General features: G+C 36.3%; 1 protein-coding gene across 3 annotated transcripts in view; it reads left to right on the top strand.

Moving 5' to 3' along the window:
- Positions 1-17,500, top strand: part of LOC115210305 (retinoblastoma-like protein 1) — an 88,552-nt gene that overhangs the window by 21,531 nt on the left and 49,521 nt on the right. For all 3 annotated transcript variants that reach the window (XR_004998818.1, XM_036502304.1, XM_036502305.1), the window contains exons 3-9: positions 1,387-1,584; positions 3,866-3,930; positions 5,170-5,295; positions 10,301-10,488; positions 12,985-13,049; positions 14,083-14,251; positions 16,964-17,130. Coding sequence is in view for 2 of the 3 variants with exons in the window: in XM_036502304.1 (XP_036358197.1) it covers positions 1,387-1,584; positions 3,866-3,930; positions 5,170-5,295; positions 10,301-10,488; positions 12,985-13,049; positions 14,083-14,251; positions 16,964-17,130 (978 nt within the window). In the remaining variant the exon portion in view is untranslated. The remainder of the gene's footprint in view (positions 1-1,386; positions 1,585-3,865; positions 3,931-5,169; positions 5,296-10,300; positions 10,489-12,984; positions 13,050-14,082; positions 14,252-16,963; positions 17,131-17,500) is intronic.

Raw genomic sequence — 17,500 nt, 5'->3', positions numbered from 1 at the left:
CAGTGTGTAGATGTTTACTGGATAGAGACACAGTGTGTAGATGTTTACTGGATAGACAGACACAGTGTGTAGATGTTAACCAGATAGACAGACACAGTGTGTTGATAGATGTCATCACTTGTGATGACACTGGTGCTAAGCTGTATTGGCCCTAAAGTAATGGTGTGGAAAGGTGGGAGATTTTCATGTATAGGAAAGTGTTAGGCTTTTACAAAAAGAAAAAGGAGAAAGAAAAGCCTTGCTCAGGTATGCACATAAATGGTTAACCCCTACCTATAGAGCTTCTACTCCTGTTCAATATATCTTGCCTTTTCAAGGCAGTAGGATGTGTGTTGAGTGAGATTGGGTGCTATTTCGTGCAGATTAAGCAAAATTATGTTGAGGTTCTCTCGTTGTCCCAAGTAATTCTTGGTGTGCTCCTAAAATTTGCCTTTATACATACATCGAAGTATTGGAGCTGAGATTTTTGCTTTGTCGTTCCATCTTACACAAATTTTATGCAGGTGTAGCTGTGTGGTAAGAAGCTTGCTTCCCAACGACATGGTTCTGGGTTCAGTCCCACAGCATTACACCTGTGGCAAGTGTCCTTTACTATAGTCTTGGACTGACCAAAGCCTTGTGAGTGGATTTGGTAGACGGAAACTGAAAGAAGCCTGTTGTATATATATATATATATATATATATATACATAGCAGTTCAGCAAAAGAGACCGATAGAAGTACCAGGTTTACAAAGGATAAGTCTAGGGGTCGATTTCTTCGACTAAATAGCTGAAACAAGAAAAAGAATAAAACCTTCTTGTATAGCTGCCGTAGGTAAGCAAGGATTTAAATCTGGTTTATTTATGGTTGTCATTCACTCCTGACATTGAAAAAGTTTTATTTTTCTAACTCTTTTGCATTCAGATTACTCTGTCATATGTAATGCTTTCTTATTCACAATGTTTTGAATTAATCTTGCATTATCTCAGTGGTTCCCCATCTTTTACAGGCTGCTGTCCCCTTGGTTCTGAAGCCATATTCCTAGTGCCCCCTCCCCCTATTCACCATCACAGACATAGACCATTTTTTGCAACACTTTCAAATCAACAGTATTTCACAAATCAAACTTAATCTTATTAACCCTTTATTTTGTTTTTTTCTTTTATATCCATTGCCCCATTTTGGTCACCTCATTATCACCCCATTTTTTCCACTTTGGGAACCACTGCTTTATCTTGTAGTTTTGAGATTTTGCTGATGTGATTGTATATTTTTAGAACGACCTTGTAGGAGAAGCGTGAGAAGCTAGATCTAGCCTGTTTGAACTTAAAACAAGTGGAATATTTGGACCAGATTTGATCAGTTTAACTGCTAAAGGATTAATTTTTAAAAATTTTATTTCCAGCTTGATTCACTTCTTCAGCAAAATGAAGAAATGGTTGAACATGGCAAGTTTGCCTCAAGATTTCAGAGATAAGATTGAACGTCTTGAGAGGAACTTTTCAGTATCTACAGTGACTTTCAAAAAGTACCGGCCAATATTCTATGATGTTTTCAACAGTGCCTCAGTCCAACCACGGTATAACCGTAGCAGGAAACAACGGTAAATTCTTTCATTATTTATATGATTGCATTTTTACTTCTTTCAAAAATGATATTTCTTTGAATAATGTTTCGGTTATTTCTGAAGTTGTTGTTGTTGTTCAGCTCTGATCAGACTCATGGTTAAAGATAATCCAGCCATTATCATCCCATCTTTTTGTTTATGTATTACTTCCCAACCACATTTTGGGTTCAGTTTCATTATGCAGCACTTTGGGTCTGAGTTTTCTACTATAGCCCTGGGTCAACTTAAGCCTTTTAAGGGAACTTGGTAGACAGAAACTTAAAGAAGTCTATTGTGTGTGCGCATATATATATATATATATATATATATATATGTCTGTGTTTACGTTTGGGCCCTATAGAAGCTGCTTGCTGTGAGTAGTGTTGTCACTTCTGTTGATGAATCATCTACTTATTTTGTTCCTCCAAAGACATGTTAAATATGATTCCTTATTTGAAAAACTGGCAAGGGTTAGTGACAGGAAGAGCATCCAACTGTAAAACAATACCTCTATAATATATTTGTCTAACCTATGCTAGGATAGAGAAATGGGTGTAAATATGAATGTATAAGCATACAGCTAGGTATATTCATCCTTTTTCAAAACATTAAGGTGTAATTTGAGATAGATTTGGCTGCTGCATTTATTTGGTCAAATGACCATGTAGAGCAGGCATGGGGTACTTTTTTTTTTTTTTGAGAAGAGGGTTGCATCATCAGGCAGGCTGCACTAAAAAAATTCAAGGTAACTTTTCATTAGACATGTTATTCAGAAAGTCTCATGGGCTGCAGTTTACCAATGACTGATGTAGAGACTCTCTTGTCTAAGTATATTTTTGCAGAAAAATGGGCATCTGGGATAAATGAGGGAGCTAGATCAGATGATACAATGATTAAACTCCGACTGATAATAATAAGCAATGTGAACAACCTCTCTAAATTTTAGGTCCCAAATATAAAGGTTGGTGTCTGAGCAAAAGAATCAGTTTTTATGAGGCTCTTATGCAACTGCCTTGAGAATAGATGGTAGCGATTTTGTCATCTTAGCAGATTTTAATGGTCACCATACTTATTAGTACAAGGAACTTTAATATTGACAGGTGGATTGGTTTTATACTTATTGGAAAATGTAATGGATTGTTAGTTGTGATATGAAGACCACCATTGCCTTCTCCATTGAGGAATTTATCCATTTCATATAAAATAGCAATTAATGAATTGGCTAGGGATAGTACGGACCTGAAACCAAGAACAAGTAAAAAGAAGAGATTTGCAATTTCTATGATCTTTCTGTTAAGCAAAACTTTTGAAAAGCGCAAGGTGATACTTATAATATAGAGAGGGAGGATTGTACAATTGTCTAGTGGTATTTGTTACATCTCTATACTCCTTGAGTTCAAGATGGTGAGCCAGCAGAATCATTGGTGTGTTGGACAAAATGCTTAGTGGCATTTCTTCTGGTTCTTTGTGTTCTGAGTTCAAATACTGGAGAGGTCAACTTGCCTATCATTCTATTAGGGTCAATAACATAAAGTACCTATTTCTTTATTACCCACAAGGGGCTAAACAGAGAGGGGACAAACAGGGACAGACATAGGTATTAAGTCGATTACATCGACCCCAGTGCGTAAATGGTACTTAATTTATCGACCCCGAAAGGATGAAAGGCAAAGTCGGAGTTGATGTTGTTGGCTTTATCCTTCCCACTAAAATTGTTGACTTTGTGGTAAAATTTGAGACAATTATGTTGTGAGTTCATATCCCATAGGGGCTGATTTTTACCTTTCATCTCTCTAGGGCTGATAAATTAAATACCAGTAAAATACTGGGCATTATTAAATTGACTTGAACCAAACTAAGAAATTGTTATGAGTAGCTAGTAATGATATCCAGAAGCAAGGCGTTGAAATTATCTGACTTTGTGTAGGAGGTTGACTGAGGTTCTGCTCTATGAAGATTAGATGTTTGGCATGTTCTGAATCATAATGAAGAGCATTCATAGGAATGAAGATGTTGAAATATGTTCAAGATGACAATGATGTACTTGTTGTTGGCAATAGTGAAACCAAGTGGTGTAGCAATCTTTGAGGGGTTGTTAAATAAGGAACATGAATGACATAGTGAAAGCTTCTTCAAGTGAAACCAACAGTAGGGCTAATTATAAACATCAATCTGTTTCTGATTTGTAAGTATTGTAATACATGTGTTAGATCTAGTATATTTCTGTTTGCATCTGTCTCTTGAATTTATGTAGATTTCTTTTCTCTTTTTGTTTCAGTAAAATGCCCTGTTCTGTGACAGAATTATTTTCTTTCTGTTGGACAATGTTTGTACAGGTCAAAGGTAAGTTTTCAGTTTGTTCAATGTCAACAATTGTTAATTTTCAGATATATTATTTTTGGTTTTTAAACGAGGGTTGAGGGTTGAAAGATAAGCTGAGTGAATATTTCCAGTCAGTCATTGAATATGGGTACAAAATATGAACATAATATACAGCTACATTAGGAGTTGGCTTGAAGAGTTGAAAGTTTATATCTGATCTGATTACAAATACTGTTTTTTACTTGGTAGTGAAACACATATTTATGGCTCAATCAACAAAAGTGTCACTGAATGTGGTGTACAATTAACAAGTATTGCCTAAACTTATACCATTAAATGGAAGTGTAACCCCATGGTTTTAGAGCAGAAAATTGGAAACTCTTGTGGGATTGAAAATTCAGCAAGGTTGAAAAACAGCATAAAGTATTAGAAATGAACAGTAAATATACCAACTTCCAGGAAGGAAAAAAGAAAGAACAAAGGAACGACATTAATGAAGCATGAATCCTTTTTTGGAGGAAAAGGAAATAGGAAGTTAAAATGTTTCAGTGTTAGTAAAAATCATGTGAAATGGCTTTTTCATTTTTTTTTTTTTTTGTCTCTCTGGCACAAGACTGCAAAGTTTTTAGGGAAATGGTGTAGTCACTTGAATCAACTGAAACATTACTGAGATGTTAGTAACACATTACTAGTATTTATTTTATCCACAAAATAAACTCTAGTTGAAAATCAACTCTAGTGGTGTGTCTGATTATAAAGGAACATTCTCTTTGTGGTTTCCTTCAAGTATTTAGTTCTGTCTTGATAGCCTTTTATCTTTTATGTAAGTGTAGGCTGCTTCCCAGCCATGTTGTTTTGGGTTCAGTCCCATAGAATGGCACCGTGGGCATGTTTTCATCTATAACCCTGGGTCAACCAGAACCTTGCGAGTGGATTTTGTAGATGGAAATTGAAAGAATCTTATCGCTTGTGTGTACACACACACACACACGCACACAGAGTCTGATGACGGCTTAGCTGGCTGAAGCTTCAAAGTCACTGTCAACAATATTCTTGTTTTTAAGAGCAATAAATTTGTACTGTACAAAAGTATAGAGTATCCTGTCAGATTAATGTAGAATTGTTTATAACTGAACATAAAAACAAACATTTATATATTCATACACACACATATATATATATATACATACATGTGTGTGTCCCCAAGAATTTTGGTGTTATCTTGGTTAGCTGTTCAAACTCTTCTTTACTTTTTTACAGGCCATTTTCCAGCAATCAGTGATGACCTGGTTAACTCTTATCATTTATTGCTGTGCTGCATTGATTGGTGTTATGCAAATGCCTTGATTGCTGGACGTAAAGATATTCTTAACCACAGTTTTGCAGGTAAGTCTGGTGGGGGTTATTTATTTATTTGACTAATGTAATCTTAATGGATTGGATTTGCAGGATTGTGCTTTGTGCTTCCATTCTGAGTTTCAACCAACTTTCATCAATTCCTGAAAGGTGAAAAATTTTACGTTTTTCACTTTTCAGGAATTGATGAAAGCTAATACCATGATTTAATTGAATATAGCCTCTTCACAGAAATTTGTGCCTTTGCTCAAAAGTTAGAAATTAATGTTAACTAGTTTGTCTAGGACAAACTAGTTTAAATTATTTAATTCTTGAAGTGAGAAATAGAAAATGATTTGGCTTTGTCAGTTTGATTGTAGCTGGCAGAATTGTTAGCATGCCAGGCGAAATGCATAGCCATTACGTTCTAAGTTCTGAGTTCAAATTCCACTGAGGTAGAATTTGCCTTTCATCCTTTTGGGGTCGATAAATTAAGTACCAGTTACGCACTGGGGTCGATGTAATCGACTTAATCCGTTTGTCTGTTCTTGTTTGTCCCCTCTGTGTTTAACCCCTTGTGGGTAGTAAAGAAATAATTAATACAATAAATGTCCAAGAAGGTGTTAAAAAATGCGTGGGATTAAACAAAACGGGGTTATATAAAAATGAGAGAAGAGCTGGAAACATTACACATGTTGTGATATTAAGATGGTTTTGATTAATTACACAAAATTAATGTGTGTATACACACACACACATACAGACAGTCACATACACATGCATATATACACAGATGAAGTGATATAATTTAAGGAAAACATACAGCCTCCTGGGACAGATCAGGGCTTCCCCCCCACAACTCTGATCATCTCCCCCTCCCCCAGGTACTGTCTCAAAAGTGCCAATAATCAATGTCTCTGTTGCGATTTTGATAAAGCCCTGTGTTGCACTCAAGAATGGTTTTCATTGCAGTTTATCTTCTGCATGCTTCACATAATTGGAGCCCATCTCTTAAATTTCCCCTGAGTTTCTCATCAGTACTTTTTCCATATGAAGCACTGTGAAAGCATGATCTTGTGAAAGTGATGAGGCTGGGTTTTTCCTTGGATGTTTTTAGTCACCTTCCATGCAAGTCCATTCTTCTTTTGCGGGAGGTCTTTTATCTATCTTCTTTTTGTTTTCTACCATCCTTAGCAATTTTCTACTTCCTGTTCATTGTTCTCTTCCATCTCGTTATCTCAAGATGTTAGGGTGGAGCTACTTGATGGAAAGGGCTTCTAGGATTAAAGATGGAGCAAAGCTTCCATCCACCTTCTGAGCTGTAACTGGTGGTATTCTGTTAACAGTAACCTCTACATTGGTGGTTCTCAACCGTTTTTTTTGTTTATGGACCCCTCTGATCTCTATTTTACTCCACAGGATGTAGTCTTTTGATACTCTTTCACTTGTTTCAGTCATTTGACTGTGGCCATGCTAGAGCACCACCTTTAGTTGAGCAAATCGACCCCAGGACTTATTCTTTGTAAGACTAGTACTTATTTTATCTGTCTCTTTTGCAGAACTGCTAAGTCACGGCGATGTAAACACACCAGCATCGGTTGTCAAGTGATGTTGGGGGGACAAACACACAAACATATACATACACACGCATATATATATATATACATATATACGATGGGCTTCTTTCAGTTTCTGTCTACCAAATCCACTCACAAGGCTTTGGTCGACCCAAGGCTATAGTAGAAGACACTTGCCCAAGGTCCCACGCAGTGGGACTGAACCTGGAACCATGTTGTTGGTAAACAAGCTACTTACCATACAGCCACTCCTATGCTTATAGGAGTGTATAAAAAAATCTTACTGTATCTTTATAATTAAAAATTATTAGGAATTGTATAGAAAAAATGCTGAAATATTTTGTGTATTATAGAAGTATAAGCAATTTATTGTACATAGATTTTAACAAGAAAGTCTTATATGGACCCCAGTTGAGAACCCCTGCTCTAGATTATCTTGTTGCTGCTGGCTCTGTTGCTCTCCCTTTCTCCACTTTTTGAGTTTTTCAGGGCAGAAAGCTTTCAAACAATCCTGTCATGTGTATAGCAACTAAGCTTTCTGGCCAGCACACTAGTCTTATGGCCCTTCATTTCATATATTTGATATGGCTCAGCTCTTTGTTATTCAGGGGTTGTATATGCATTGAGATGCCACCTGACTGTATGTCATTTCCTTGGCATGCATCACCTGTTTGTATTGTGCTGCAAAAGTGTGACAACAAGCAAGGTTTAGTCATATCTGATATCTTTGGCTGTAGGCCTCATATTGTGTTAATCCATATATATATATATATATATATATATATATATATATATATATATATGTATGCACTGATTTGCTTCCTTACTTTTAAAAACTAGCCATATGATTCCATAAGCATTCAAACAGGCAATAACCAACCATAATATTCTACCTGTTTTATGTTCAAACTGGCCAGATCTGGCCTCTGCCATCTATCCTATAATGTCATTCTAAATATTAAATAACTAGCAGTATCGCCCGGCGTTGCTCGGGTTTGTTTTGACCCTTTAGAATTGGAATTTTTGAAAAGTAAAATTTTTGCATTATGTAGCTTGTTATTCTCTTTAAGTGAACATTTTTCTGGTTGAAATACACCGAAAAATGGTGACACAGCAGTCAAAAAATCGTAAAAAATAGGGATTTTCATAGGAAAAAAGCACCTTTTTGATGTAAATAATCTTAGGTGTTAACATGGCCTGATATGAATTTTTTCTACTAAGGAAGGAAGAGCAAGCCTTCTTCTATCATACTCTCAATTTTGGTCAACTTGCGCCACAGGGTCTCGGAGGAGATAGTGTTAGTTGAAGGCTACCAAACCTGCCATACACAGACAACTTCAGCTTTATATATATAGAGATTACAGCATTGAAATCTCAAAGCTACAAGGCAATGCATGATTAATTCAAAACAATGTGAATAAATAAGCATTACATTTCACAGAATAATTTGAATGCTAAAGAGTTAAAGCATTTTCTAAGGTCCTTTTATTTTTAGTTTCCCCCCATCAAAAAGGTAATTCTGTTTGCCATTTTGTAATTTTCAGTTTGTAGTATGCTCAAACATGTGTATCTTGGCATTTTGTTTCTTTTACACTACACCTTAACCACCTATAATTGTTCTATTGAGGGCACGAAGAAACCTGTGCTGTATTTTGGCATTCTAGAAATAGACAACTTTCCTCTTGTCTCTGTTACTTGTGGGCAAAGAATTCTGGCAATGATGTACTTTTCTTAGTTAAAAAAAATAACTACCATACAGAGTTTATTTTTCTTGGCCAGATGGTTCATATTCAGTATCTTTGTTATTGGTAGTGTTGGCTTAAAAGAAATCAATATCTTTTCACTGTTTTTTCATTTGGCAAAATGTGTGTGTGTGTGCATGTATGCATTGTTGTTCTTGTTTCTTATATAGCTGCAGATGTTTGAGATGACTCTTTAACAGATAAGTGACATTAGTTGCTGCTATCTGATAAAGAGTAATTTTTTCTCTGTGGATTTTTTATGTAGTTAAATTTCTTTTTCTCTTTGTGTTTCTTTTCTGTGCTCTCACATTCATTGGACTTTTCTGACAGAAAGTCATTTAAGGTGGCGAGCTGGCAGAATTGTTAGCACGCCGGGCAGAATGCTTAACAGTATTTTGTCTGCCGAGGTCGACTTTGCCTTTCATCCTTTCGGGGTCGATAAATTAAGTACCAGTTACGCACTGGGGTTGATGTAATCGACTTAATCCGTTTGTCTGTCCTTGTTTGCCCCCTCTGTGTTTAGCCCCTTGTGGGTAGTAAAGAAATCGTATTTTGTCTGCCGCTATGTTCTGAGTTCAAATTCCGCTGAGGTCGACTTTGCCTTTCATCCTTTCGGGGTCGATTAAATAAGTACCAGTTACACACTGGGGTCGATGTTATCGACTTAATACCTTTGTCTGTCCTTGTTTGTCCCCTCCGTGTGTAGCCCCCTGTGGGCAGTAAAGAAATAAGAAAGTCATTTTTGATTGTATGTAAAACACAATAAGATTGAAGATGTCTGGAAATGACAACCCAGAATGTTCTAAAAAAAGGTCCTTAAGAAAATATTTAAAAAGACATGTTTTTTTTTCCCTTCAGTTATAATAATACATTCAAATTTTGGTACACAGTCATTTCGAGGGGAAGAGAGAAAGTCTATTACCTTCACCCCAATATTTGACTGGCGCTTTATTTTGTTGCCAAAAGCATGAAATGCAAAGATAACCTTGGCTGTATTTGAACTCAGAATGTATCAAGCCAGAAGAAATGCAACTAAGCAATTTGTCAAACATGCTAAAAATTCTGCCGGCTTGCTGTTGTAATAATAATAATAATAATAACTTTTGTATTAGAGGCACAAGGTCTGAAATTCTGTGGAAGGAGGCTGTTTGATTATATTGAGCCCAGTGCTCAAGTGACACTGATGTGATTGACCCTGAAAGGATAAAAGGCATCGTTGACTTCAGTGGAATTTGAACTCAGAATGTAAAGTAGGATGAAATGCTGCTAAACATTTTTTCCAGCATGCTGATTCTACCAGCTTGCCACCTTAAGAATACTAATAATATTAACAATGATGATGATGATTCATCTCAAAATTTAGTTGTTTGCTGTTGTTAGCATTGCGGTTGTTTAACCCCAGGTCAGCTCTATTTGTGATCAAAGATGATTCAACCCCCATAAGATTATCCTGTCTTTTTGTATATCCAGGATTTCATTATCCAATCCATCAATCCTTATTTTTCTTTTCAAAAGCAGCAGAGAATATTTGGGGGATGGCTGCTATTTCTAGTAGGTCAAACATTCATTGACTCAGTGACAACACTAATTTTAGTTTGCTCTTTCCCCACACAATAAAAAATAAATAAATATGCAAAACTGGTAAGTTCCTTTCTCATGTACAGCATTTCCTATAATAATGAAACAGAAGTAATTAAATGTCATTTTCTTTTTCTTGTTTCGTTTTAAATAATTTAGGACTTCCTGAGAATTTCCATAACAAAGACTGGAAGCCTCCGTCTGAAGCTCCGTGTATCATAAAACTTCTTTGTGAGAAACACAATGGACTTGTTGTTGATGCTAAGACAATTAAAGAACATCACTGGAAACCCTATTTGAAAGAACTTTTCAGGAAACCCCATTCGAAGCAAATGTTCAGGGAGCCCGTAAGCTGCTTGTTTCCTTCTTTTGATTTTTCCCCAAATATCCAATCAACACATACTTGTATAGATACATGTTTGTACTCACAGATATTCATACAAACATGCTCACCTACTCATTAAGATGTATACATGGGTTAGTGGTTAGAGCAGTGGACTCACGGTCGAGGGATCGTGGGTTCAAATCTTAGACCGGGCGATGTGTGTGTTTATGAGCGAAACACCTAAGCTCCACGCGGATCCATCAGAAGGTAATGGTGAACTTCTGCTGTCTCTTTCACCACAACTTTCTCTCACTCTTCTCTCCTGCATCTAGCAGCTCACCTGTGACAGACTGGTGTCCCGTTCAAGTGAGGAACCTATACGCTAATAAACCGGGAAACCGGCCCTTATGAGCCAGGCATGACTCGAGAAGGAACAAACAAAATACATCCACACGAACACATTTACGTGCACATGAACAAACACATGCATGCATATGTAATGCACTTTCTAATATGGTTATGCTTGCTGATGTCCATATTTTGCTAATGCCTCAATATACGAGTTAATTTGTTCCTGAAGATCGTGCTTGTAAAGCAAAAAGAACTCATAAAGCAGAGCAATTTCACATAGGAGCAATGAAATTTTATGCTGTCATTTTACTCCGTTGCTGTGTAGACACATCAGAACTGAACCAGTGTTGTCACATGTTCCGACATTGCCATACACACACACAAAATGGCTGTTTAACCTTATTTCAGTCATTTGACTGTGGTCATACTGGAGCACTGCCTTTAGTCGAGCAAATTGGCCCCAGGACTTATTCTTTGGAAGCCTAGTACTTATTTTATTGGTCTCTTTTGCTGAGCTGCTAAGTTATGGGGACATAAACACACCAGCATCGGTTGTCAAGTGATGTTGAGGGGACAAACACAGACACACAAACATATACACACACACACACACACATACATATATATATATACATATATACGACGGGCTTCTTTCAGTTTCCGTCTACCAAATCTGCTCACAAGGCTTTGGTCGGCCCGAGGCTATAGTAGAAGACGCTTGCCAAAAGTGCCACACAGTGGGACTGAACCTGGAACCATGTGGTTGGTAAGCAAGCTACTTACCACACAGCCACTTCTGCACCCATTATAAAAAACAACCCGTAAAGCTGGTGTCTCATAAAGCAGGTCCTCGTAAAGTGAGGTATTACTGTATCTTGTCTTCACTTCAGCTTTATTATTATTATTATTTTAGTTTCCTTGTCAAAGCTCTTTCGTCGCACATCCTGTGACCTCCTCAACACATGGCTTCACATCGAGAACCTTGCAAAACAGATACTTACAGCCATGCTGGGGTACTGCCTTGAAGGGTTTTAATCAAACAAATCAACCCCAGTATTTATGTACTTATTCTATCAGTTTGCTTTGCTGAACAGCCAAGTTATGGTGACATAAACAAGCTAACACTGGTTGTCAAGCATTGGTGGGGGATGACAAAGGCATGCACAAATAGATACACACACACACACACACACATATATATGCACACAATGTGCCCCCATATTGTTTCTATCTGCCAAATTCATGGACAAGGTATTTTGTATACATTCATATCAACAGGCTTTTTACAGTTTCCATCTACCAAATCCACTCACAAAACTTTGTTTGGCCTGGGGCTATATTAGAAGACACTTGCCCATGGTGCTACACTGTCGCTACACTGTCTGTGATCAAAGGTATACTTGATCAGGCTTGACCTGGGGCTAAAAAACATAAAATTAAATAAAACATATTTAAAGCACTGGTCTGCATGGGACCTTGGACGAGTGTCTTCTACTATAACCCCAGATTGACTAAAGCCTTGTGGGCAGAAGGAAACTGAAAGAAGCCTATCATATTTATAATACATACACACACACATATCCACACATCCACACACACTTATACATGCACATATGTGTATACATGTGTGTGTGTGTGTATAAATATGTGAGTGTGTGTTTGTGTCTCCTTGTCTTGGCATTGTGTAAACCTGTAAATGAATGTTATTCATCTCCATTATTCTGCAAAAACATGTCTTGCTAGGGAGTAATATTACCTTGCTTGAAAACTGGTAAAGGTTCATAATAAAAAGGACATTTGGCTGTAGAAAATCTGCCTCAATAAAGCCCCATCTAACCCATGCAAACATAGAAAAACTGACGTTAAAATAATGATGATTTCTAACATTGAAATCATTGTAAAACTGCCTTGCAGTATTAATTAAATCTCTTTATGTTCCGAGTTCAAATCTCACCAGGGCTAACTTAGTCTTTTTTGTTTTTCTAGGATCAATAAAATATGTACTAGTGAAGTGTTGGTTGTCAATATAATTGACTGCTTTTTTCCCATAAAATTTCATGAACTTATACCTATGTTAGAAAGTACAAGTAATATACTGAAGTTTACTTTATATTCTATAAAAATTATTCTTAAAGTTTTTCCATTGTGTTTTTGTTTTCTTTTCCAGATATTAAGGGGCAACGAAAGTAACTTAGCCGGTGTGTTGGACACTGGAAACTTTGAAGCTAATTTGTAAGTTTAGTTTTTATGTTTTATATGTTTTCTATATGCAAGCATATGGTTTTGGTCAGTCTCTCTGTACAGTACCTTAAGCACTTGAGAAGGGCTGACGAAAGACATGAAATTTGATAGACAGAAACTGATGTTAAACGATGATATATATATATTTATATATATATATATACACATACACATACGTGAGTGTGTATACATATATGTATGTGTTTTTATATATATATATATATATATATATATATATATAGGTGCTTGACTGAGGAAAGAAAACTTCGAATGACCCGTCCTTGTTTTCTTCTTTGTATCGTCTATCTGGATGTTTTGTTGTCCCTTTTTGTATTCCCTAGCTGTATGTATATATGTGTATATATATATATATATATATATATATATATAGTTATAGCTTATTTTAATGTTTAAAAGAAAGAGAAAAGAGAGCCTTAACATTTGAGATGTTAGTCCTTCATCAGAAGAATAGCATAGGAAGTGTATGAGAAAGAGTGAAAGTGGTTAAGAAGATATGAGAATGTGAAATCTTGTTGGGAGTTGAGAATATCAGGGGGTGTGTTGCATATATAGGATTTGTCCGAAATTTTGAGATGGGTATAAGGTTGGGTATTAGTGAGCATGTGTGTGTCTAGTTTTTGTGAAATATGTGTATGTGTGTAGAGGTCTGCAAGGGCAAAAGTATAGTGAAGTAGGTTTGTGAGGTATGAGATGTTGGTGTATGTCTGTGGTGGGGGTGAGCCACTGAAGTAAGGATTGGGAATGGGCTCCAGTGTGGGGGTAAAAAGAAAGTAAGGGTGTGGGTGTGAGATGCTGTTACATGGAAGGAAAGCATTTGTATTTCTAAATATATAATTTGTTCAGTTGAAAATATATTTTGCAATACTAGGGAAGATTTCTTGTTTCCAGATTTAATTTTTTAAAAATGACATAATTTCATCTCTTAATAAGCCCCCCCCCCCCATCTTTTTTTTTTTCCAATTTAAGAAAGGTCGTTTCAGTGAGTTTTCTACTTTCATTACAGTAAAGCAATCAACCGTGCTTATGGGGAATATGTCTTAAGAGTAGGAGATTTTGATGAAACGATATTCTTGGAAAATTACGCCACTGAAGAGATTGGAACTCCTAGAAATCAATCGGATTTTTCAGATGGAATTCCAATGGATCGAAGTATTCACCAACATTTGGATGAAGTGAGTGTTTATAAGAATTATTTATTTATGGGATTTGAATGACAACTTTTTGAGTGATTGAATGATTATTGATTATGACTGATGTTTTGTTAAAGCTAGAATCATTGATTCTTGCATCATTATGGAATCTATTTTTGGAGGGATACTAGATTCATTGATTCTTGCATCATGGAATCTATTTTTGGAAGGATATCTAACACCAATCCTCACAAAATCAAAAGAAAAAGCTATGTTATGAACCATTCGTTGCTGCTTAATGAAGCAATGAATGGTTGAAACCTTAAATTAGAAAACCATGTAACATGAGAATGGGTTCAGAATATAGATAATTAAAAGAATAAAATGACAAAATGAGAGAGATAATAAAAATGTAAACTCAGAAGAGAATGAGGCTAATTTAAATCGTTTGATACCAGCCTGCTGGAACAGCTCCTGATTCTATGATATATACTCTTACTTTAAAATTGTGTAAGTCAAAACCTTCTGTCTAAATTTTATCATGCTCATTTATGTTCCAAACACCAGCTTAGTAACAACGACAAAGTTATCTTGCTAAATTCTTATTTATTTTAAGTATTAATTGAAGCAAAGGCATTGTATTTCTGTAGAAAGGTGGTAACAAGGAATGTATAAGTAACTTGTAGCAACTTTATGACTGGAAGTTGGCATTAGAACAACATAGTTTGGAAAGAGGATTGTGTAATGATTGTGCATGTTATACTAAACTCTATGGGCATAGAACATCAGACTGCTATTTTAGCATTGGAAAATTTCCCAAGGGTGACTACTGTATGAAAAACTAGTTAAGTGATAGCCTTAGTACTTAAGGTATGGGTTTGTGCTAAGGCAGGATACCACTTGTCTCTCTTTCTCAGGAGACAAGCTGAGAGCAAGTCACTACAGGGTGTTGTGTAGCAAGTCAAGGAGCAAGTCCGACAGGGTGCTGTGCTCTGTAGTTTGGTGGTTGCTATTCAGTTGGTCAATGTTTGTAATGAGTTCAGTAAGAAATTTAGGATGCAAGTAGGTTCCCTCTTGACCCTCTCCAGTTTATTACAGTTTCTCAGGCCTTACAAAAGTGTTTAAGACCAGCTGACTATAGGATCTTCTGTATACTAATGACCAACACTTCATGACTGATTCTGTTGAAGAATTAAAGAAATACCAAATGTGGAGGCAAAGCTTAGAATAAACAGGCCTTAAATAAGAAATGTTTAGTTAGGAAGAAGGACTACTGTCATCTGAGGAATGACCATGCACAGCATGTGTAAACAGAATAGTTATGGATTCCATACAGTTTACCTACTGTAAAACCAATAGTACACAAGAGGTGCAGAAAAATCACAAAGGACTTTGTATTTAGTGGATGCACAGGAGTAGTTAGCAGTAAGAGGTCTAATGAAATTAATTCCTTCAGTTACCCAGAAAGCTCTCGAGTATTAGTTGATAGCTTCTACTCTCTTGGGTAACCTAATTAGCAATAAAGGTGAGTTTTCTGAAAGCATAGCAGCCAGAGTAAGAATGGGGTGGGTAAAGTTCAGAGAGCTATTATATCTACCTGCAACACACAAATGGTTCTCTTCTTCAAAGCAAAGAACAAAAAGTATGATGCTTATTGATGAAGTGTAATATTGCATTGTAATACAATGCAAATATTATACATGGAAGATGTGAAAGGCTGGAAAGAAATAATGCTGCATGTGTGATGTTAGTGTGAGCAGATGATGGAGCACAAATGAACTGAGAGAAAAACTGGGTACAAGAGGAATCAACTCTAGTATCCAAGAAAGAATATGCTGTGACAGACATGATGTGCATAGATGTTAACAGTTAGTTATATAAGTACCAGCAAAATCTTCCAAATAGAAAGACCTGCAGTAGAGGAAGTCATCAAAAGAAGTGGTGAGGGCTGATCTCAGGACACTGAATTTCACTAACGAGATGGTAAAGGATAGTAGCAAGTAGTGAAATTCTATGATGGAAAAGAACTATTCAATCCATGCAAGAATGGAAAAATGAGTGTGAGAAAATGATGAAGATAATTAGTATGTAATTTGAGGCTGACTTGGTTGCTATTTCTGGTGGTTTAGCAGCCATGTATAGGCTCTCATTGGTTTCATATTAAGCAGGTTGTTGGATTATGTTCAAGTGCTCTTACTGACTGATGAATGATAGGGTGTTGCTTAGCCTTGTGTTAATCATGATTGCACAAGCCTATGATCAAAAGCATTCTAGCCTTGACTGTCCCATTTTTTTTTTGAGGTTTCTAGGATGTGATTTGAGATTTAGCTGCTATTCTAGCAGATTGATTGACTGTGTAAAACAGTAGTTCTCAATCCATATAAGATTTGTTTTATTAAAATTTATGTGCAATAAATTGCATATACTTCTTCAATACACCAAATATCTTGACAATTTTTTTAATGCTATTCTTAAAAATATTAAGTTCCAAAAATATAATGGGATTTTTTAAAAGATCAAATGGCTAAGAGGGTCCACCCAAGTAAAATAGGAATCAAAGGGCCCATAGGTACAAAATGGTCAAGAAACACTGGTGTAGAAGCTCCCTTGTTTTATGTGGGATAAATGTTATTTGTCAGTGATTGTATTATTAGCTCATTGGCTAAACTGGTTTTGATTTGATGTTTCATCTTATTTATTATCATTTCTAGTTACTGTTCTCTCTTGTTAAATTCATTATTTTTTCTTCTGCAGACACGAAGTCTTGCACCACCAACCCCTTTGACAGGGCGGCGCTATCTGAAAGAGAAAGATCCCAACATCACGCCTATATCAACTGCTACTCAGAGTGTTAGTCGGTTGCAAGCTCTGTTGTCTGGCCGGAAGACCTCACCAAGTGAAGGCCTTATAGCAATATTTGAGTATGTTTGATTTCTTTCTTTCCCTTACTCTTGACAAGTAATGATTTTCATTAAGAAAAAAACAAAGAAAAAATAACTGGAAACAGATATATTAAATAATGTAATAAATTTGATTGATTGAATCACTATCATTTAATGTCCATCTTCCATGCTGGCATGGATTGGATGGTTTGACAGGAGCTGGCCAGGTAGAAGACTACAGCAGGCTACTGTGTCTGTTTTGGCATGGTTTTTTACGATTAGATTCCCTTCCTAACACCAACCACTCAGCAGAGTGGACTGAATGCTTTTTACGTGGCACCAGCACAGGCGAGGACAGTTTTGGCATGGTTTTTACAGCTTGATACCCTTCCAGATGCCAACCACTTGT

Source organism: Octopus sinensis, linkage group LG4, assembly GCF_006345805.1.
Source record: "Octopus sinensis linkage group LG4, ASM634580v1, whole genome shotgun sequence".
Classification (NCBI taxonomy): Eukaryota; Metazoa; Mollusca; class Cephalopoda; order Octopoda; family Octopodidae; genus Octopus; species Octopus sinensis.
This window is presented reverse-complemented; position numbering and strand designations above follow the sequence as displayed.